Genomic DNA, 22515 nt, shown 5'->3' with positions numbered 1-22515 from the left:
AAAGGATCTTTTATACATGAATTAAGAAATATATGACAGTATATGAGAATGAATAAATACATATGCATGAAGTATGCCTATTTGGCACATATGCAGATTTTTTTTATCAATAATTATTATTTTTTTTTCATTCATCCAGTTCGGAAGTGTATGGTCCTTCATTTATGGCACTGATGAAAAATTGTAGCCCTATCCATACAGCTAAGCAGCCAGTTTGCCAACTACAATTCCCATAAAGCATTTCGCGTGTTGCGACCAGGAAAGCAGAAATTCCACATAATGAGTGCGAGGTCCAGAAAGTATTGAGCAACAATAACAAGCGGCACGGCTTTCCTACTCCAAAGAGCAGCGAGCGAGTGAGCATCAAGGGCGACACACTCCTTGGGACTTTTTGTCGACATGTGGGCTCGCTTGTCGGCTGGGGTCGTGCCTTCGGTGGTCGGGCGTCGGGCTTGCAGAGAAGCCCGGCTGCGGGCGACCCGATGTGCGACCGCAAAGCTGCAGCAACGAGATGCTTCTTCAAGTGCAGAGGTGAGTGGATGCATGGAGAATGCTTTCCAGAAAACATGATACATAGAGTGTTTTGAAGTCTCGGACAGGGTGTCCACGGTACCGACATATGACGTTTCAATGTAACGGACGGCGCCTCAATGAAGTTAGTGCAGTTAAATGGATAGCGTTGGGGGAAAATCATAATTAAGTACCCTCGCCAAAAAACGAAATTGTCATCTTAAAAATAAAAAAAATATTAAAGATGTCTTAGTTCAGCACAGTGTCCATGTTCAAAGTGAGTTGGAAGAAGTAGAAAATCTTATCTAGTCCTAGACTTTGTTCTCTTATCACGTTAGTACTAGTAGGTTATTCATAGGCCGGAATGTATCCCATATAAAAATCAAAAACGAAAAAAAATCTCCTCTCTACACATGTACAGATAATTTTATATATGACTTGTAGACCTTTTTTTATACATTACGTACAAATTGAATTTACGACACACGAGCAAACATTCAAAATAGTCAGAATAGTATTGACATTTTTGCAGTGAACCTTTTTTTTTTTTTTCCAGAGCAGCATCTAATTATTTTTGCACATCTTGGGACTCCTGTCACATGAATGCATCCAACACATGAGATGAATTTTCCACTTTTCACAATTCACCCAATGACAAAATGAGGAATTACCACTAAAATTCCCTCACTTTGTGTTGATTTAATCACCATTTTCCGCAGTACATTGTGGAAAATGCATATGAAATATAGCAGCAACAACAAAAAATCAAATGGAGCAGCATGGTGGGTCTCGTGCTGAGCATGGCTTCATCCCACATTCCCCAATATAGGTTCATTGAATACTCGAAAACGTTCAAAGGGGTGAATGCGCGTGTTAATGAATGATTGTCTCTGCCAATGGCTAATAAGTCATCATTCGTGACTGGCTGAAAGCTGTTCATGCAGATATAATGAACATCTGTGCCCGTTTTGTCCTTTCATGTGAATTTAATCCAACTAAAAACAAGCAACTGAGCACTTAAACGCCGTCTCCATTGTTTAATGTTCACATGAGGCTTTATAAATGTGCTGTGTCGTTGTCATTCATTCATTCATCCTGCAGCTTGAACAGCATATTGGTGCTAATCATTAATTCTTATTTGTGGTGTTTATCTCACTTTATCTAAGTCCCGAGTGTTGTAGTGTTACGGCCTGGACAACCGCTTTCCTTAAAGACCTGCTGACCTTGGACTTTTGTATTAAAAAAAAAAAAAGGAAAAAATATATTGAATAAAGAGCAAACTGCCATTCCACAAAGCACCGCTTCATGCTTGTACACAGATAAGCGCTACGTTTCATTCTCGTTCCAAAGGTCAAACGTGTACATATCATTTGGCTGGGTTTTCACCAGGTACTCCAGTGCAGTCCCCCCTATTTGCGGTTTTTGTGCACAAGCCAAAACAATGAAAGTATTGCTTTGGCAGCATTGTCTGCCATCTTGATGCCATGTAGAAGTGAATTGATGAGTTTTATGATGACATATATTGCTTCACTGCCATCTTGCGTTGGTGCGTTGGTGCCAAGGAACAAAGTGGAAGTTTAATTTGGCATCGGCTTGAAAAAAATCTGAATTGGTTGGGTCCTGGCTATTTCTTTGATTTGTTGACTGGTACTTCCAACACTGCCTTGTCCGTTTTCGCTACTCCAGGCCGCCTTGAAGAAGACGCCACTGTTTGACTTCCACAAGGCACATGGAGGGAAGATGGTGGACTTTGCAGGCTGGAGTATGCCTGTGCAGTACAAAGACAGTCACATCAGCTCTCACATGCACACCAGAGAGCACAGCGCCATCTTTGACGTCAGCCACATGCTGCAGGTGAGGCGCCAACATGGTTTTTCTTTTTTGTACCTCCAACTAACCGTCCATCACTTTTAATGTTTTTATTAGACCAAAGTCCATGGCAAAGACAGGATCAAGTTCATGGAGTCTCTCGTGGTAGCAGATATTTCAGAACTTAAAGACAACCAGGTGAGGTCTACATGAACAACGATGGGCAAGTAAGAGACTTGATTAGGAAACCGGTTCCTCACATGTCAGTCTTGTCTTCTCTTATTTCTAGGGTACACTTTCCCTCTTCACTAATGATAAGGGGGGAATTATTGATGACCTCATCGTAACAAAGACGGACCAGGGCTATCTCTATGTGGTCTCCAATGCCGGCTGTGCAGACAAAGACTCTGCTCATATGACGGTGAGTGACGAGTGGACCGTGACAAGATTAAAAAACTCAATTCTTCATTCAATGGTGTTACTTTTCCCCCCAAATACACAAAAAAAGCATTTTTAACTCAACTAAAATTTGTGTTTTCGCTGCGTGCGTATTACCTCCAGTCCAGACTTGCAGAGTTCAAGGCGTCAGGCTCAGACGTGGATCTGGAGTTCCTTGATGAAGCGCTGATTGCACTTCAAGGTAAGATATTTATTGGACACATTTTTTGTGTCTCCGCATAGTGTTCCTCTTGTATGTCGTTCCTGATTCCTGGTTGTCTGTTTTATATCTTCAGGTCCGTCCATGTCTCGGGTGCTGCAGGAGGGCTTGAAGGAGGACCTCAGCAAGCTGCCCTTCATGACTTCTGCCCTGGCTACTATCTTTGGTATTCCTGGCTGCAGGGTCACCCGGTGTGGATACACCGGAGAGGACGGGGTGGAGGTACTTGCGCCCATTGCTGCTTTGTGTTTTGACTCCTCTTTTATTATGAACGTGACATCAAGACTGCACAAAATGGCAACAGTTAAAAGACGTCTTGCTGTGTGCTTGCCAGATTTCTGTTCCCCAGTCTAGAGTGGTGGAGCTGACCGAGAAGCTGCTGGCGCACAGCGAGGTCAAGCTGGCCGGCCTGGGTGCCAGAGACAGCCTGCGACTGGAGGCGGGCCTCTGTCTCTATGGCAACGACATAGACGAGAGCACCACGCCCGTGGAAGCCACACTAGTTTGGACAATAGGTGAGCCTTTAATCAAATGCTGAATGAATTGTGTCCCCCGCCGCATTCACGGCATGAATTTCATGTGACGTGCAGGAAAGAGACGGCGTCAGGCCAAGGACTTCCCTGGTGCGGACATCATTGTTCCTCAAATCAAGGCAAAGACTGCCAGGAAGAGAGTTGGCCTTATTTCTACGGGGCCTCCCGTCAGACAACACACACCCATACTCAGTCCAGATGGAAAAGTCATAGGTCAGAGAACAAATTTGCTGCCTCGGAAGTCAAACCCAATACAATCCAGGAGGCTTTTTGACCTTTGATATCTTTGAATTTTTAATTCTCCAAATAAAAGTATCTATTAATGAGGTCTCTCATATGGTATTGTACAGGTTTTGTTTCATTTTTATTTAGGATACTCATTTTCATGCAATTGGAAAGAAGTAACGTTTACTGGTAATAAGTTATTCTTTTTTATTACTGCCAATTCATCAAAAAAGTAGAAAACTTTGCAAATTGCAAATGTCAATTGTCAAACAATAACGAGACCTCTGGCACTGGTTAGTCTGCATTTTTTTTTTTTTTTTTTTTACAAATCAGCAAAGCAAGCTCTTCATGCAGTGTAATTGCAGCCTTTGGTTCTCTTCCTAGGTGAAGTGACCAGCGGCTGCCCCTCACCTTGTCTGAAAAAGAATGTCGCTATGGGTTACGTGGACACCGCCTATGCCAAGAATGGGACAGCAATCCAGGTGGAGGTCAGGAAAAAAGCAGTGGCTGCCACTGTGTGCAAGATGCCCTTCGTCCCTACAAATTACTATTCAGGATAGAGCAACATTCCTACAAGCGCTTCCCTTACATGTGAACGTTTTTCTTTTGCGGTTTTCCAGATCAGCTGGCCAATGAAAAGCATGTATCTCCAAATTTTGTGAGCTTTCCTGCGCAACACAACAAAAGGTCATTTTGTTAGATGTGTATTTTAATCACAAAAAATATGCTTTTCATTGGCCAGCAACCATAATACATCTCGTATTGACCAACGAAGATTGATGTGTAAATAAAGCTAGACTTTATTTATTTGGTCATTTTTGTATAATCCTACTGAGTAACAAACCAACTACAGTGATGAGGTGATGAGTTCTGATGTAAATTTAAGTCTAAATACCGTTTGTAAAACTTTAATAATTGATGGACCAATCAGCAGCCTTTGTGGTGATGGCGGTAGTATCTGATTTTTCATTCAAAATACCTGCTTGTTTTCTATCCTTTTTTTTTTTTTATAAAAAAGAGAACATCTTATTTCTGACAAGTTTACAACTAGTGGATGAAATTACCACTACTATAACAACCTAAACACTACTACTGTTTTATCAAAAAGTGTCCTTACAAATGTTTTTTTCTTCTATCGGATTACTATGACTTTTTATTTAATTTAATAACAATGTAGCTTACATTAATATCTTCTATCAATGAAATCAAGTCTATCAAATAAAAATAGCCTCATCATGCTCCGGTGATCGCAAAGTTTTTTTTTTCTTTCCCAGACCAAATGTCTACTCATGTTTTTTGTTTCTGAAGGTGCTACACTTGACACGTTAGTAGTAACCTTTATTGTGTTTTGTTTAAAGCAGAATACTACTGATATGAAATTATTGAATATTTTTGTCAGCAATTTACTTGAAAACCTAATCTGTAACATTTTAAACTGTATTTCATGTGTGAACTCTTCCCTTTTATTAAAGATGATTTATTTTCTAATCACTAAAATTCTTGTGTTTCATACATAAACTCAAACAACTTTGTTTACAGTTTTTCATATTAGAGTTCAATGTCAGTCCAGAATTTATGGAGTCTCCGACATGCCAATTGGATCTTTTTTTTAAATTATGGCTATAATACAGGCAAAATACTAATTTGTAGCCACAAAATAGTAATATTGTGTATGTACAATTTAATCACGCATTGTTCAAGCCTCATTAGGTTCAAGCCCCCACCCAATGTCTGACGTCAAAACAGCGTTGGGACTTCACTGACGTACCTAACGCCACGACCTCGTCATGTAAAAACAATATTTTTCACTTTTCTGGCGAGATCACTACATAGTACTTTTTTATAAATTTGCAAATCCCTCTATGATTATTAACGATTACTGAAAAAGGGACTCTATCTTTTTTTGCTCAAACTATTAGCGGAAAGGGGGATCGGTGACTTGGAGCTGGCATCCTTGACCAAGCTAACCTGGCAACCCCGTTAGCCGGCGTGCTCTCTGCTGTGAGAGGAAAGGAAGATGGTGGACTTCGCAACTGCAGCGTGCTTCAAACTCCTTCCCAAACTCTTTGACAAATGCTCACTGCGCCAACCCGGTGTTACGTATAGAATACCTGGCGACAAGCATAGATAATACACCGATAACAATCGTGAAGGCGAGTGGGTTTGTCACCTGTGGGCAAGATTATAAGTCAGCGAGTTGGGCGGTTTTTGGCCAGTCAGCTTTAGCCAACTCTTCACAAGAATAGTGTCAGAGGAGATTTCATCGTTTTTATTTTGAATTGTCATCGTGGAAACAACCCCAGATGTCTCCACGCCGATTGTAAAGCTGAGAGAAGATTTTAAATTGGACAGTTTGAAAGCAGACGTTAGTTAGCCTCGCCCGGCTGAATCTGCTGCTCGCCATGCCGCGAAGTAAAAAAGGGAAACGGGGCTCTACAAAAGCCGGTAAGTGTGCTCACAACAGTAGTATAATCCATCTTTCCCACAGGTAGCTAATAACTGAGTTGTGACTGCATGACAGTGTTAATAAGATGACTTTATGGTGGAAGTTGTCATTGCCACAGGGTTTGATGTTATGCTAATTTTAGCAAAATTACTCCTTCCAATTAGTCTTTAAAATGTTTTTGCACTGACCTTGTCATCAGTGTTCCAGTTAGACAACAATTGTGTGCGAAACAATGTTTGTACGTCAACTTCATTTTTTTTTTAAGAATCAGAGGTGGCAAAAAAGTAGAGATATTTGCATAAAAACACAAACAAAAGTTACTAGAGAAATGGAAAACACGCAAGTGCTAGGATAGAAATTGATTCTTACAATATCTGTTTTGATAACTTTATGATTTTTTAAAATTCTTAAAATGATGATTGTCAGACTGGTATATAAGACAACAGATATGCCACGAAACTTGGCAAATTTGGGGCTAAACAATTCTCTTCACGTGGGGAGCATCTTGCTTATCTTACTGTTGACGCTTTTTCCTCCCTATTATATCCCACCATCTCAATGCATTTGACAGTTTGCCTATGTACCCCCCCATCACATCATCTGACAAGGGTGAAAAATGTAACCCACTTCAACAAATTCAGAAATTGAAATTTCAGAAATATATTTTCAAATGTAGGAAATACAAGTACAGTAAGTAAATCACAATGCCATAACTGCCATACACTATTTGTACTTCATTACCTCCCACTGCTGGAAATAATCTTCTATTTATACTTGTGCACGCCTATGAAAAACCTGGTTTTATTTCAATCTTTTGAGTGACAGCTGCGTGCAAAGGTCCCACGTGTTAGTCTAACTTAGTCACGTGTGTTCTGAGTGCCTGTGCTGTCACGTGTGATCTCATTTTTTTGTGCACTGGTGTGGCTCTGGCATGCACATGTTGAGTTTTCACCCATACTGTAAGACAGCTTCTAGTATTGACACTCGTGCCTGCAGCTTTTGACAATTTCAAGAATCAAATGTGCCCATTGGACTTATCTGCTTCTTTTTTTTTTATATTGATGTTTTCAAAATCAATGGATGTCAGACAGACCTGGCTGTAGTAATGACTGAAGACCTCATAAAGTACATTTAAAAAAAGAAATCTCACATTTTATGTTTCCTTCCCGGTCATTCTTTTACACCCTTTTCTTCCGCATTCCATTTCTATATTCTCTCACCAACACATCCTATATTTACTACATTCATTCCTACACCCATACATCATCTCCAGGATCTCTTCGTCAGGATGTTCTACAGCTACAGTTGACGGCTAAAGCCTCACTGAAAGGTAACTCCTGTGACCCTTGTCCCCACTGCGTCATCAGGACTTTTGTCTCTTGAGCACCACTTTCTTAGCAGGAAGTCAATTTGCTTGTCACATTTTGGGAAGACAGTCGCCAACTAAAACAAGTTTCTATGTTCGTGCAAGCAGTGCATGCTAGCAAGGGCACACTTTGAACTACAGAAGCCACGAAGAAAGATTATAGCTATAAAATGTATTAATCGCCCCACCCAGTGTCGCAGTGGCAATGCCGACACAGCACAACTTCACCCCCTCAAAAAGTTTACACTGCACTTGACTCCACACAATCCAATGACCTCTGAATTACCTCCCCTGACCTTGATGACCTGCAACATGAACACTCACACAACATAGCATTGAGGATTGTGCACATGGAATGCCACACCAATAGGCTAACAGTAGAAAGTCCTGATCCAGCAGTAATTTGAGGGCTAGCTTGCTTTGTGCATGCATGCACACACGCACACATGCGTAACACGTAAGCCGCACTGAGTTACATAGTGGGGAAAAACAGCTGAGCAAAGTTGACTTGCCTCTGTGTTTGATATTGTCAGTCTGCTTTCTTTATTTACTAACATTCACCCTATTAAATATTACAATGATTGTGTAGCTACAAATTTAGGTGCCATTTCCATGACTGATTTAAATACAAGCTTATGAACAAATATGTGACAATACATCCAAACGCAAATAAATATGCTGCAAAATACTAAATATTAATGCTTTGTCTCCCAGTGAAGTTCCAACCAAACGTTTTGAGAACCGATCTTAATATTCCTATTCTTGTGTTGCCCGTTAGGTCTCAAAAATGGAGCGAAGGCGGATTCGGGAGCCAGTGACGACGAGCTGACGTCGGATGTTCTCAGCCACTACAGCAGTGCCAGTGAAAGCACCTCCGTGCTGGAAGAGGTCACAGGTTGGCTTGATTCACAATTAGTGGGAAGTTTTTTAGTACCTTTGTCTTGGGTAAAAGAAATAATTCCCTTTTCATTAAAGGAGGAGAGCAGGTTGACGAGCTAACTGCCCAAGAAGAAACGGAAGATAAACTCAAACAGTGCATTGACAACCTCACGGACAAGAGGTGAGGCTCCTTTTTCACGTCATGAAAATCCACAATGGCGGCATGTCCCTCAAAAACTCTTTCCTGTCTGCTCTCATTCAGTACAAAGACTCGACTCGCAGCCCTCGAGTCGTTGCGGCTGGCCTTCTCATCCAAACTGTTATACGAGTTCCTCACAGAGAGACGCTTCACAGTCAGCGACTGCTTGGAGAGGAGCCTTAAAAAAGGTCAGTCTTGCTCTTTCTCATTTTACCACTTAGAGCTCTTACAAATACGCAGTTTGACATTAATAATGTTTTCTGCCATGTTCCCTCCACGTGGCCAGGCAGCGCAGAGGAGCAAGCTGCCGCGGCGACCGTCTTTGCACTGCTCTGCATCCAGTTGGGGGGAGGAGATGAGGCAATGGAGGGCTTCAACATGCTGCGCCCCGTTCTCACCAGCATCTTGATTGACAACACGGCCGCTATGGCAGCACGCCAGAGTGTCAGTAAACACGGGAAGCCGCTCACTTGGTTCACTTTAGAGTCGAAACCAGATGAACATTTCAGTTGACAATTATCTTGATCAAAATATCACAATTATTGGTACTATCACGATATTACGAATTATTGTGTCACCGTCAAATATCGGATTCAGTGCAATCCGCGACCAGTCAAACAAGTGGAAACACTAGGATGCCTGTTTTCTTAATATATAACTGTTTATTTTTTTGTGCGTGTCTGTTTTTGTCTGAAGTAGACCCTGAATCTGGAATGAAATTGAATTTAATCCAATTACTAAAAGAAATGTAAACAAACAAGGCAAACCAAATAGACGCCCCAGTGTGTTTTTCATACAAAAAATATAAACTCTTCAACTGTTTGTATGTTTTGACATTATTAATTGTAAACAACAGCCTCCAAAGTTAATGTCATGCATATAAGACCTTATGAAATATACTTAAATTGTTTAAAATGACAATGCTATCTGATTCATTATCAACTTTCAAATTCATGCGAAATACAAAAGACACGTGTGACCTTGTATTTACTTCTTGTGTTGTCCAGCTGTCTGGAGAAACAAAGCCATGAAAGAATAGTGTCTAGTTTAACTTATCTGTTTGTCTTTGCTTGTGTCCCCATCAGTGTGCCAGAGCTTTGGGGATGTGTTGCTATGTCTCTTCCGCTGAAGATGGAGAGGTGAGAACAGCTTTGTTTAAAAGGTTGGGGCAAAAAAAAAAAAAAGAAGCTCCACTTGACCTATTGGCCCGTTGTATAAAATGGCTGGATTTCCAGGTAGTCAATTAGAGGGAGCCCTCGGTTTACCATTCTTATAATTCATACATTGCTTTTGAGGTGACCGATGGCAACTATCGGCAGTTAGCACACCAGCGACAATATTTACTGCTGTGAACTGTAATTTTTCAATAGTTTTATATTTATGCCCTAGTAATGTTTTCCTCTCAAATATTTCCAGAAATCATGACTTTACAACTGCATGGTGTTGGAATATGGCACTTTCCAGCTTTATTCCTGTTATAGAAAAAAAGCTTTGTAGTAAACTGAGCATCCCTTGTATGAGTCTAAAAATAACAACACAATAATACAAAAAGACAACACAATAAAATATGCTTCTGTGTCTTATGACTGGGTGAACTGATGGGAATGCATGTTTTGTTAAGTACACACCAACCCTTTTCATTGTTTCATTTTGAACCCTGTCAGGACTTGATCAAGTCATTGTCCCTCCTGGAGAACGTGTTCATGTCTTCCTACCCCAACAAAGAGGGAGTGCTGCCCACACCCAAACCTGGAGGCCCAGGTCTCCATAGTGCCGCCATGCAGGCCTGGTCCTTGCTGGTCACCATGTGTCCAGCATCCAAACTCTTAGTCTTGCTGCACCTGTGAGTCGAGGCTTTATCTTTGAATGAATGTTTTTATAATTAGATTTTTGAAATCACAAACTCATGATCTGTTGCAGCCACCTCCCCAAGCTGCAAGCTTGTCTGCAAAGTAGTGACGTCAATTATAGGATCACTGTTGGGGAAACCATTGCCCTGCTGGTTGAGCTCGGACGCGAGATAGATGAGGTACATACTGCATTTTTAAAGGTGACAAGTATCATCCCCACAAAAAAAGTAAATCTTGACTTGGCAGGAATTGAAGCTTGTACTGTAATGTAATGTATTGCCCACAAAAAATGAGGGAATGCTGTGCATCCAATTTTTTATTTGGTGGTCTTATGGTGTTTTGATAAAGTTTGAATCTTAAAACAATCTCTTGATATAAACTACAATAATGCGAACATTTCAAAATATGGAATTTAGTGTGTTGGAAAGGTTGTATGAGCCAGTTTTTCTTTTTTGTATGCAGGACTTTGAGGTGGAGGATGGTGAAAGTCTGTGTGAAAGTCTGAAGAGTTTAGCAACTGATAGCCACAAGCATCGCGCCAAGAACGACAGGAGGAAACAGCGCTCTATCTTCAGAGAGGTTCTACACTACATCGAGGTGGGCTTCAGCTGCCAACTTTAACAATTTTACTCTGTGTGGGATGGCATTTTTGCTCGTGATTAACATGACTTGGCTATCGTGCGCTCACGCCACAAATTTTTTTTGTTGGTCCATGCTTTTGTTTGGTGTTCTGCCCATTTTTTGAGTCTTCTTGTTTAAATTATTTAGCCTTTTTTATCTTGTTGAAAACGTCAGCTATTTAATGTTATTCTGGTTTGTGGCGCTTAAGAGATCCTGTTATGTCTCCTTCAGAATGAGGACTTCACAGATGAGAAGATCAGTTTTGGAGTAGAGAGCATGTACGTCGACAGCTGGATGAGGAGAAGAATCTATGATGCTTTCAAAGAGATCCTCGGGTCTGGTGTTAGGCACCATCTGCAGGTCAGCAAGCGCTTAAAAGAAAACTGATTTTTTTTTTTTTTTAAAACCCAATCACAATTTTGTGAGGAAACACTTTACATCTATTATCTCCAGTGACTGTGAAAGTAAATGTTTGAAGTTGGGAACAACACTCTCATAAACGATTTGGGGGTTTCCTTTTGTCTGGCTGCAGTTCAACCCACTTCTGAGAGACATCATTGGTCTTGGCCCTCCCATCATCCTTGACGCAACCGTCAAGGCCAACAAGATTTCACGATTGGAGAAGGTAAATGCCTTACTTCTGGCCTCAGGGGTCATGTTCTGTATGAATTCTGAGCATCCGAAGATTTGAATGTCTAGCCACTCATCTTCACCTCAATACCACCAACACCATGTTGAGACTGCCCCTTTTGTGGAGGAAATGAGTGAAAATGAGATAATTCGTGCCAATCTGAGGTTATTGCATGACTTTATTTTTTTTTTACTGAAACGTTATTTGTTCAATAGAAATATTCTTTAAGTAGTTAGGCAAAATAATTGTAGATGGTGGTCAGGGCAGTCATTTAAATCAATAAAGGAAGAAAGAACTAACATTATATTTTCATCTTTGTATTGATTATGTAATATTGTTACTTATTGCATGTACTCTACTGAAGCCTAATTCATCATTTCCTTCACCAGCATCTTTTTAACTCGGCTGCCTTCAAGGCCAGGACGAAGCAGAGGAACAAAGTGCGGGACAAACGAGCCGACATCATGTGAAGATAAAAAAAAAGACTTGACACCAATCGACTGCCTTCAAGCCAGCCACGAAGAGGCATAATGAATTAATTTGGACTCAAAACATTTTACCTGTGGATACATCCTTCAGATTCTAGATGGCTCACACTCAAGCTCGGGCTACTATTATGGGAAAAACATATTTTGCTTATGATGCAGAGGAATAATTTTTAAAGATGATAATTTAATGTGTTAACTGTTAGTGTCATGTAACAAAGGTTTAACTGGATGCAAAATGCTTTATGACTCAGAAGAAAAATAGTGGTAATATGATGCTTTATTCATGTCAATAAATGAATAGAAGCATTTACAGTTCATTCTGAAAATATTCACAGTAATGAACTCTTTCAATATTTTTTCATATTACAACCTTATTCTAAAATGGAAGAATTTACTTTTCTAAGTTATTTCTACACATGCAACACCCCGATAACTCAGTGGTAGTCTCCTAAACCAGATGTAGGGGGTTTGATCTCCGGCCGTTGTGACCATGCCGAAGTATCCTTGAACAAGATACTGAACCCCCAGTTGCTCCTGGTGCTGACTCATCAGGAGCTAAATAAGGAAGTTGGTGTGAAGCGCTTTGAGGTCCTTAATAGGTAGCGCTCTACAATTGAAAAAAAAAAACACACACATATGTAGGACAATGTAAGTCCTCACATCTTTTGCACAGTACTTACTTGCTGCAATTTGGCAACAGCCATTTTGTGATCTCTCCAGAAATTAGTCAGGTTAATATCTAGGTGCTATCTGGTCAAGTCCAGGACAATTGGGGCCTTGCATTTTGGAAGAAAATGTAATGTAACAAAATGTGGTTTGAAGTTGTGTGAATATGTACCAGATCCACTGTATATTTAATGGAAGGAAAATTCTGAGGCATTTTATCTTGAACCTATTCTATGTTGCGGTCTAAGGTGCTAATGACAATGGTAACCTGTGGTAGCTGTTTATACATTCTGTATCTAATAGGATAACTTTGCCAAATCCACACTCTCCAAACATTGCGACTCCAGTGTTGATCATGTTAGTGTGCTTTATGAGTTTGAATCATCACTGACAAACTATATGCCTCATTGGCTTTTCGGAGGAATTTTTTGAAAAGGGGAAAAACCCTTAATTATCCGGTTGTTGCTATTTGTTCTTCAAATTGTACTAAAGTATAACAGGAATACTTTTTACAGTTTAGGGAAGATGACAGATTATTATTATGTTGCAGTTTTGTCTATTTTATTGCAGGTGGGTGTTACTTGAATCATTAAAGGAGTGTCTTGAGCGTTGACTGTTTAATTTTCATTCTCAAAACATTCCACTCTTGGCAGAAATTACATGTACAAAAATCTTTCATCTCATAATTTGGGGCCCAACACTGACCCCTGGAGAACACCATAAGAAATGTCCAAAAATATGACAAATCAATTGTCTTCGCAAACCATTCTATCAAATGACTCCATTACTCATCCGGTTTAATACCCTTCTCCTTATATAGCTCTAGTGTAGCAAAAGCATTTTGAATATTCCAACAGTATATCTGTTAATAAAATATAACGAATCAGTACACATTCATTTTCTACTCCTTCGTTGTGCCGTGCATCCCTTCGCTCCACACCCCTCAGAATGGAGAAAAGTGGTACGATCCGCTCGTATATATTGAGCTGCTGATGGTGTGTACGAAGATACGCTAGTGCATAAATGTGCTCGACGTGTGTTAACGGGAACCAGTGTTTATTTGTTGTTTATTGTGAAGTTTGTAGTTCCACACATGGAGTCCATGCAGGCCACACACTTTACAAAGGTGTACGGTGAAGTCAGCTGTCTCGCCACGCCGGTGTCTGCTGACGTGCGGGAACAACTGCAAGGAGACAATCGTCTTATCACAGTCAATGCAGGTACATTAATCCACAATAGGGTATGACGGAGTGACTGTCCGAGGTTACAAATAAAAACGCAAGAGTTTCTTTCCAATTTATGCGCCCCCAGTAGTCTATAAACTGGATTGTGATCAATATTCCATTTGCTGGATCAGGGCCGGTTCTAGGAATGCACGTAAGAGGGGGCAGTCAGAAATGTGAAGGGGGCATGTTTTTTTTTTTTGTTTTTTTTTTATGTTTTTTTTTACACATTTTTAACACTGTTAGTGTTTTCTTCACGGCAGTTGTTAGCTGTGTGTCCAGATCTCAACCTGGAGAAGTGGATTGCACTCTGTCAGGCCTCTACACTAAGACCTGTCCAGTTTGGGTGTCCCACCTGAAGATTAAAGCTTCTGCTGGTATTGCTCTTAGGGTCACTGAGGCACGCAAACCCCCTGACCACAATAAGGTGGCAATCTCTCAGGGGGGGGAACATATAATATGAATGTTAATTTAACTATTATTTGAGTTGTCGTTAATCATTAGTTATATCACGGGTCATTACGACGAGTTTGGTGGAGTTTTTACTGCTTCTTCCGACTCCTACCGCGCTGACTGTAACTTGACACTCTCTGGCTGCGTCTTGCCTCATTTGCATACTCACAGTGATTGGATGTTTACGGAGGGGCGCGGAGTCCTGACAGCAGGCTGTGTGAGGACACACACTGCACCGACATGAGAGAAGAGAGGGGGCTGATGAACGTGTGTTTCTATCAGCAGATTTTTCACTTCTAAAAGTTTGATTCGAGGGGGCAGGACATCTGTTTGAGGGGGTGTTGCCCCCTCTTGCCCCTGCGTAGAGCCGGCACTGTGCTGGATATGAATTGAGCAGCAAGCCACTTGTTTTTACCCGGCAGGGGTGTCAAACTTATTTTTGTCGCGGGCCGCATTGTAGTCATAGTTTCCTTCGGAGGGCCACGATGACTGTCAACCCGAATAAATGCATGAACGCCTCATATTATATATAGTATAAGCTACAAAACAAAACCTTTCTCAAATCAGACGATTAAAACCTGTTCAAATATATTAAAAAAGATTATTTTTAAATGTGAAGACAATTTGCAATTTTAGTAATGACACACACATGAATTTGATGCACAAGTTGTTTTTGCGGGCCACATAAAATGAAGTGACGGGCCGTATCTGGCCCCCTGGCCTTACTTTGACATATATAGTGCAGTGGTGTGTGTGTGTGTGTGTGTGTGTGTGTGTGTGTGTGTGTGTGTGTGTGTGTGTGTGTGTGTGTGTGTGTGTGTGTGTGTGTGTGTGTGTGTGTGTGTGTGTGTGTGTGTGTGTGTGTGTGTGTGTGTGTGTGTGTGTGTGTGTGACTTAAAAAGGTTTGCCTCTTGCTGTCGACTGAAAATGACGTTTCAGTTGTTCAGGTCGCTGGTAACGACCAATCATGGTCACGTGATATTCACAAGGTTGTTCTTATAAGATTCTTATAAGAGGTTGCATCCAGTTTAATTTCAAATTTGTTATTTAGATGTGCAGATGTGCCAGCCACCTCTGGCCATCATGTACTAGCTCCGCCCCTGTTGCGAGTTATATTACTGCTAAGTAATAGACAACATAGGTAGAATCATTTTCACATTGTTTTTTGTATAACAGGTACAGTAATTTGTGGAGTGCAAACTTAAAGTCAATGCCTTGGAACATTGCCAAATACACTTTTCATCTGAGATATGTGCTTCAGAGTGGCAAATCTTCAACTGAGGTCAATCAGAAATCAGATTTTTTGGGATAAAATTCTGATGTTTTATTTTAAGACCATATCACACAGCTCTCCGATAGGACCTTCCAATATTTTTGTCACGTCACTGCTATAAGCCCCTGGAATGACATCCACACTGCTCCTAAATTTTGTAGAAAGCCTTTCCAGCAGAGTAGAAGAAGCAACATTTTGTTTTTCCTGGTCAGGTGTACTAATATCTTGGCATGCATTTTCAGGGTGGAATCAGATTGATGCGGTGAGAGCATCCAGACTTTGTTACTCGCAACAATGGACTCTGATCTCAGCCCCCAGAGACCAGCAGATTAGGACAGCCCTACCACCAGGACCATGTATACCTGTGTCTGGAGAGTAAGTACAGACACATACAAGCACGCACACGCTTCGGCTGTATTTAATTGTTATATTCCATAGTATATTATTATTATGCACCAATGGGGTGGTTACCACGTCTGTCTAACAGCTTTGGGTTTCAAACCTGTGTGTGTGCACGTTTCACAGACATGCAGTGAAATGGGTAGAAAGTAGACGACCAATGAGCCAGTCGGCTGTAATAATTAAAAATAGAACGTAATGTGCCACAAAGTCTTAATGTAGAAAGTAACCTCACTTTTTTACACAGAGGTTAACTTTTATTTCATTCTTGTATGACCGGAAAGAAGGTTAAAATAGTCAGTTCTACTCCAACTCTCCCCTTGTAGATTGCTTAGTGCTCTTTCGCCCATTGGTGGATTGAGAGCAGTGGTCCGAGATACGGGTGGTCACCAGCTGCTGGAGGTGAGCAGGTCACATGGACTTCTCTGAGCATTATGTTCATTGAACCAGGAGTGTGTTAACACCGTTTGCAATTTTGTAGATTTGGGACCATCATGGTCTCAGGAAATGCCTCAACCTGACTGCCCTCAACAAACATGGCGGCGTGTACGATGATGGTGAGACAGATGCAGATTACCGAGAAAATGGATGGATGTTTCTTGAAGTATTATCTGTACAGTCCTTTTTGTGTTAGTTTGATAGTGGCATTGTAGGTGTGTTATTTTGTTGTGTGCTCTCAGCTCAGTTTGGCGGCCTGTCATGGTCAGAGTGTGAGAGCAAGCTTCTCTACGTAGCTGAGAAGACCAAGAACACAGAAGAGGAGTCATCATGGGTCATCATTATCATCATTTGACACACGCATACACACATGGATAAAATGTTTAATCCCATCTTGCATTTGCACAAACAGGACAGGAGTGTATACCGTGAGGACTGGGGCGAGACTCTGACCAACAAGAGCACTCCAGTTATTTGTGTGGTCAACCTGCACAATGGATCAGTGGATGTGTTGCCGGGTGTCCCCGCTGACATCTCGCCAGGACAGGTGAGCGCAGGGTCCTGTCACCAGTACTACTTTGTGTGCTATTTTGTGTGTTGACTATGTGTGTCTGTTTTCATCTCATCTAGGCTTGCTGGGCCCCAGGAAGCCAATCAGTGTTTTTTATTGGTTGGTACCATGAACCCTTCAGATTGGGACTCAAATTTTGCTCCAATCGCAGGTTAGGAGAGATGTTACACGTTAACGTTGCATTTTTATTTTATTTTTTATAAATTCGATTCTTGCTTAGAATGCGCACACTTCATAATCTCTAAATGCCATACACTATGTTGGGACTGTCTTGACTCTCGCAGGTCAGCTTTGTTCCAGCTCGACATGGATGGTCAATGTGGTGAGTCAACTATGTCACAATTTCACTTAGCAAATATATCATGACTGTCGGACGGAAAACCTACCTTTTACAAACTTGCTAAATGTCATATTCTTCTACAAATCCGTCCACTATCGGTCAGTTCTCATATGGGTCTGTTATTTTTGCAAATCATTGACAGTTGCTCTGTAAATATGCCTTTTTTTGGGACAGGGCATGAAAAGTATTGGTTTTAGATTTGCAAGTATTTAACAAAATTTCAGTAATGGTCCATCTATCAAACACTATGCAGATGTTTTGATGCCCACTTTCAATGATAGTGAGCTCCGATACCTTTTGAACAGGAATGACACATTTCAAACGGAATGAACCTTTTTATCGACCCAAATTTGAGTTGGATCACCAGGCTTCACTGAGGAGAATTTTTAAAGCACTGTATATAGTCTAACATTTCAGATTCTCCAAAATGTGCATCTGTAAAACAGAGCGCTTGACGGGGGAAAATCTATCGGTGTTCTGTCCCAGACTGAGTCCAGATGGGTCCACACTGATCTACCTGCAGGGCCTGGTTTTTGGGCCCCACAGTCAGTGCCTCAGTCTTCAGCAGGTACCTGTATCATGTACTGTACATTAGTTTGAGTTTGTGTGTGGGTGGGGTGAACATACTTTATGTCCGTTCAACCATCTACCAGTAACTTGATCTTTCACAGTTGGACCTCAACAGTAGGACAACGTCTACTCTGTTGGATGTTGTGCATAGGCCTCAGAGTGGTAAGTAGCATTGTTTTTTTACCCCTCAGGATTCTAGCAATTCCTTATAATATGTCATAATGTATTAATTTAATTAATTAATTAATTAATCGGGTTCATAATTTGGCTCGGTTTCGTTTCTCAGCATACATGCTCAGATGAAATAAAAATTGCTGTGTGATATTTACATGACAGTGTATCAACTCTCTCAATCCACATTTGGAAATATGATTTTGCTCCAGATGGCTTTGCTGGCATTTATGAAGCCTTGCCCTCCAGCTGTTGGTCTGCAGATGGTCACAAAGTTGTGTTCACTAGCGCCTGTCAGAACCGCAAGGTATGCATATGTGTCAATAACATTACCGTAAAGTTCAAACTATTGATTGATTGATTGATTGATTGATTGATATCTTTATTTCGAACATCCAAAACAAAAAAAGAAAAACAAAAAAACAAAAACAAATAACACTCTAAAGTGCCACATAAGTCCATACAAAACAAACAAACAAAAAAATAAACCAACAAATAGAAGTAAATACATTAAATAAATTAAGTAATTAGTAATAATAATACATAAGCAAATAAAAAAATAAAGAATGCTCGAAAAGGAGTAGGAGGAAGCATAGCTTTTTAGATTCCTACCCCTTTCTCACTTCATCCATTAAACCAACGATTCAACATACTATACTGTAATTCTACAATATAACACAAGTAGACAAACTTGCACACTTATTGTTCTGTTTCATTTTTACTTGTGTGTAGCCCTTTGGCACTCTTAACCTTTGTACCCGCTAAACAACATATTTTTATACATTTTTTTAAACTGGTGGATATTTGGACTTTGCTTGAGTTCCTCACTTAGATTGTTCCATAGTTTGACCCCGGTTATAGTTATACAGAAACTTTTTAAGGTTGTTCTTATGTTTAAGATTTTGAAGTTGTGATTCCCTCTTAACTTATAACCTCTTATAAACTATAAGATGAGACTTTTTCCTTCACCTTTAACCCTTGCTGCTTAACAATTATGTCGCTTATTTTTGGATTTTCCTGAGCCCAGGAACGTCACAATCTTGTCTCATCTTAACTTTGGTTTAAGTTTCCAAAATGTCGTTTAGTCTTCATGTGTTTTAGCTCCGTTAAAATTTTAAAATCTCCTTCGTGCACATTGAAGCTTTAGAATTTTTGATTGTCTTCTCGTTCCACTTGGTTTTTAGTTTTTTCTTTCCTCTCTTTTCTGCTCTTGAATTTAGCCTTTAGCTTTAGTTTACTGTCTATCCACTTCATGACATCATCGATCAACTCGTCTTTCAGGATCTCTTCATGGTGGACAGAGGGTCAAAGAAAGTCTTTTGCCTCTCTAGAGGTAAAAGTCCTCCCTCCTAACCGCAAGGCTGAATTGACACTCCGTGGTTCAAGTGGGGTGTAGTCTCACAATTCTTTTTCTCTGCTGCGCCTATTTTAGGCCTGTCTGATGTTAACAACAAATATGGCAGCTGGAAGCTACTTACCATCCAGAATGATCTGATGGTCGTGTGTTGCTCAAGTCCCAACACACCACCAAGCATGGTTAGCACATGCACACATCATGAGGTGCGCCTGCACAATATATTTGAACTTTTTGAAGCTAATAATGTTTTTTTGTGTGTGTGTGTGTGTGTGTGTGTGTGTGTGTGTGTGTGTGTGTGTGTGTAGCTGGTTGGATTTCTCCCTTCATTAGGTGAAGCTGTGACCTGGCACCTCCTCCAAGAGCCCATCATGAGCTTTGACTTCCTGTGGACTGTTCTAGAAGTTGAACCTCTACCAGAAGAAGACAACAAAAACTATCGTGAGATCCACACATGCATACAAATGCATCGAATTTGGTTTTCTTTTCTTTTTGATGTGTGATGGAGGTAGGGGCTTCTTCACGTTTTGTGCTTGTCCTGATCTTTGTCTGTAGCTGGCTTAAAGTTTGGAGCGGTCCTGGTTAAACCATGCAGTCCGCTCCATGAAGCCCAGACACCACTTGTGGTCTTTATCCATGGTAGGAGTATTTATTTTGATCACCAGCAGGCTGTCCAAAAAGCTACGTCTGGTGGTTTAAGGCGTGATATCTCACACAGGTGGGCCAAACTCCCAGTTTGCCGCAGAATGGAACACCACCACTGCTGGTCTTGTCTCTCTCGGCTTTGCTGTGCTTATGGGTGGGACACGCTGAGCAACGCAGCCTATACAGTTCACCATAGAGACAGTTCAAAACAATCTTTTTAGAAATATTTTTGCAAATAACTTATTATTTTGTATTTTTGGGCATGTTTTTAAAAATACATTTAGTTGTTTGGAGAAAAAAAAAAGTAAAAAATCATATTAAAACAGATTTGATTTGGGTTAGGAACTTGTGATGTTAAACCCAGATCTGATGCAAATTTAATGCGGCAGCAATTTAAATCCTACATGAAAAATACAATTGGACATCTTTATAGCCTTGCATATGTATATGCAATTTTAATTCTAATTTTGTTCAATTAGAATTTTTTTTCCTGCAACTCACGCCTATATGGTAGTCATTCTTGCTTGAACCTTATTAACTGATAAATATTTGAAACCTTGAAACCTACTGTAGACCGCTCAGTGCTCTTGTTTGTAAGAAAGATTCTTTAAGATATTTTCTGCTTCTTTATTCCTAGTAAACTACCGCGGCTCGACAGGCTTTGGCCAGGACAACATTCTATCCCTCATCGGTCACATTGGAAGCCAAGATGTTAAAGACGTCCAGGTAGCTTACCTACCTAATCTAACCTACCTACTGTACCCACCCACCTAGCTACCTGCTGTGTTTTGCCTAGAGAGCTGTGCTTGCAGCATTGCAGAGTCACACGACTCTTGACCCCAATCGTGTGGCTGTAATCGGGGGTTCCCATGGCGGCTTCCTGTCTTGTCACCTGGTGGCTCAGTACCCCGAGTTCTACAGGGCTTGTGTAGCCAGGAACCCCGTCATCAACGCAGCCACCTTGCTAGGCACCAGTGACATCGTGGACTGGTGAGACTGGTTGTTTACTTTGGCTCTCCAGCTTTCACCAGTTGAGCTGTTACACTGTCCCTCCCTTCTTGCACTCGCCAGGCGTTATACCTGTGTGGGCTCACACTACTCATACAACCAGACACCCACTGCAGAAGCCTTGGCTGCCATGTTGGAGCAGTCACCTATCATACATGTTGCACAGGTCAGTAGCGATAAAGACATTGTTTCCTGGTTGGATGTGGAGTCACTGCCATACCTCAACACTTACCCCGCACCTGGCTAAGTAGCTCTAAACTTAGATGTTGCCCTAACTCTAAGCCTAGAACTCTACAATGTCCTGAACCCTGAACCAGAATGTGTTTTATTTGATATAGATCAAGGCTCCGGTGCTTTTGATGCTGGGAGGCAAAGACAGACGGGTGTCTCCTTATCAAGGTCTGGAGCTCTATAAGTTGCTCAAGAGTCGGGCGTCACCTGTCAGGTACAACAGTGAATATCAAATCACATGCTCACACACATTGCACCAGGTCACTCCGAGTCTATTGAATGTTCTTTAAAGGCTTTTAATATGAAGGGCCTCGGTGTTAAGAATGAAAATGGAACAAGTGTTATAATCTCATCTCTCGCTCACTCTCAGTGTGGCTGTAATACTCATTGATGCTTTGGTGTTGAGTGGCCATCATTGCTGCCATTGTCTTTTCAGATTATTGTGGTTTGCAGAAGATGGACACTCCCTGTCCCGAGTGGACACACAGGCCCAGTGCTTTGTCAACGTAGTGCTGTGGCTGCACCAGTACCTCTAACACACACATGTAAATAGACGTAGTCATGGTCCTTATCATGCCCAGTGATGGGAGCAACGGCGTTTTACATCAATGGTGTAACTAAATGCGTCATTAACGCGTAATCTAATTACCGCACTGACTCAAACGATGTTACAACGATAAGTCTGGATTTCCAGGCTATTTTGTTGCATAGGTTTAAGAGGTTTTCTGTTATGAAATAAAATGACTCAACCAAATCAATAATTTTACATGCCTTTTGTTTTTTAAATCTCAATTATGCATGACTGCTCAAAAGTTCCCCCCACCTCTAAGTACTCATTTTCTAGAACGCCATAGAAGTGTAGTTTCTACAACGCCTAGCAGAGGGCAGCATAACGCCATCTTGCCAGTTGTCCTGCTTTGTAATTGCAGCCCTTTCTGACTGCATGCTGAATCGCTTG

The 22515-nt window shown here is 41.0% G+C and overlaps 3 protein-coding genes across 4 annotated transcripts; all 3 read left to right on the top strand.

Moving 5' to 3' along the window:
• The first annotated feature begins 250 nt into the window (after nucleotides 1–250).
• Nucleotides 251–5223, top strand: amt (aminomethyltransferase). Its single transcript, XM_037244905.1, has 9 exons — nucleotides 251–531; nucleotides 2197–2364; nucleotides 2437–2517; nucleotides 2609–2740; nucleotides 2881–2959; nucleotides 3054–3199; nucleotides 3312–3492; nucleotides 3568–3723; nucleotides 4120–5223. The coding sequence occupies exons 1-9, from the start codon at nucleotides 400–402 to the stop codon at nucleotides 4293–4295; spliced, it is 1251 nt and encodes a 416-aa protein (XP_037100800.1). The 5' UTR covers nucleotides 251–399; the 3' UTR covers nucleotides 4296–5223.
• A 480-nt stretch (nucleotides 5224–5703) lies between these two features.
• Nucleotides 5704–13492, top strand: ifrd2 (interferon-related developmental regulator 2). Of its 2 annotated transcripts, XM_037240192.1 has the most exons (13): nucleotides 5721–6180; nucleotides 7455–7511; nucleotides 8326–8442; nucleotides 8523–8607; nucleotides 8689–8813; nucleotides 8912–9069; nucleotides 9711–9764; nucleotides 10290–10468; nucleotides 10546–10654; nucleotides 10938–11072; nucleotides 11328–11456; nucleotides 11629–11721; nucleotides 12117–13492. In XM_037240192.1, exons 1-13 carry the CDS (start codon nucleotides 6138–6140, stop codon nucleotides 12195–12197), a joined length of 1365 nt encoding a protein of 454 aa, XP_037096087.1. In that variant the 5' UTR covers nucleotides 5721–6137; the 3' UTR covers nucleotides 12198–13492. The 2 variants fall into 2 exon arrangements, with proteins under 2 accessions (XP_037096098.1, XP_037096087.1); XM_037240203.1 differs by lacking the exon at nucleotides 7455–7511 and having other exon boundaries at nucleotides 5704–6180.
• A 362-nt stretch (nucleotides 13493–13854) lies between these two features.
• On the top strand, nucleotides 13855–22311 carry zgc:136971 (S9 family peptidase). The gene is made up of 21 exons (XM_037245220.1): nucleotides 13855–14101; nucleotides 16073–16205; nucleotides 16556–16631; nucleotides 16711–16786; nucleotides 16910–17001; nucleotides 17080–17214; nucleotides 17298–17389; nucleotides 17523–17560; nucleotides 18025–18146; nucleotides 18250–18310; nucleotides 18532–18626; nucleotides 19601–19652; nucleotides 19752–19855; nucleotides 19982–20114; nucleotides 20229–20312; nucleotides 20392–20472; nucleotides 20956–21044; nucleotides 21115–21308; nucleotides 21390–21492; nucleotides 21665–21771; nucleotides 21994–22311. Exons 1-21 carry the CDS (start codon nucleotides 13975–13977, stop codon nucleotides 22091–22093), a joined length of 2094 nt encoding a protein of 697 aa, XP_037101115.1. The 5' UTR covers nucleotides 13855–13974; the 3' UTR covers nucleotides 22094–22311.
• Nucleotides 22312–22515: the final 204 nt, after the last annotated feature.

The sequence above is a fragment of the Syngnathus acus genome, chromosome 2 (genome assembly GCF_901709675.1).
Source record: "Syngnathus acus chromosome 2, fSynAcu1.2, whole genome shotgun sequence".
NCBI lineage: Eukaryota > Metazoa > Chordata > Actinopteri > Syngnathiformes > Syngnathidae > Syngnathus > Syngnathus acus.
The sequence above is the reverse complement of the archived record's forward strand: the minus strand, read 5'-3'. Positions and strand labels throughout refer to the sequence as shown.

Bases quoted from the DNA above. Each gene is read 5' to 3' on its own strand.
- amt (XM_037244905.1), top strand. From the start codon at position 400: ATGTGGGCTCGCTTGTCGGCTGGGGTCGTGCCTTCGGTGGTCGGGCGT. The intron at 2,518-2,608 runs GTGAGGTCTACA...TCTTATTTCTAG, and splicing joins CAGAACTTAAAGACAACCAG to GGTACACTTTCCCTCTTCAC. The intron at 3,493-3,567 runs GTGAGCCTTTAA...TGTGACGTGCAG, and splicing joins CACACTAGTTTGGACAATAG to GAAAGAGACGGCGTCAGGCC.
- ifrd2 (XM_037240192.1), top strand. From the start codon at position 6,138: ATGCCGCGAAGTAAAAAAGGGAAACGGGGCTCTACAAAAGCCG. The intron at 9,070-9,710 runs GTCAGTAAACAC...TGTCCCCATCAG, and splicing joins CTATGGCAGCACGCCAGAGT to TGTGCCAGAGCTTTGGGGAT. The intron at 9,765-10,289 runs GTGAGAACAGCT...GAACCCTGTCAG, and splicing joins CTTCCGCTGAAGATGGAGAG to GACTTGATCAAGTCATTGTC.
- zgc:136971 (XM_037245220.1), top strand. From the start codon at position 13,975: ATGGAGTCCATGCAGGCCACACACTTTACAAAGGTGTACGGTGAAGTC. The intron at 16,787-16,909 runs GTGAGACAGATG...GTGTGCTCTCAG, and splicing joins TGGCGGCGTGTACGATGATG to CTCAGTTTGGCGGCCTGTCA. The intron at 17,561-18,024 runs GTGAGTCAACTA...TCTGTAAAACAG, and splicing joins CGACATGGATGGTCAATGTG to AGCGCTTGACGGGGGAAAAT.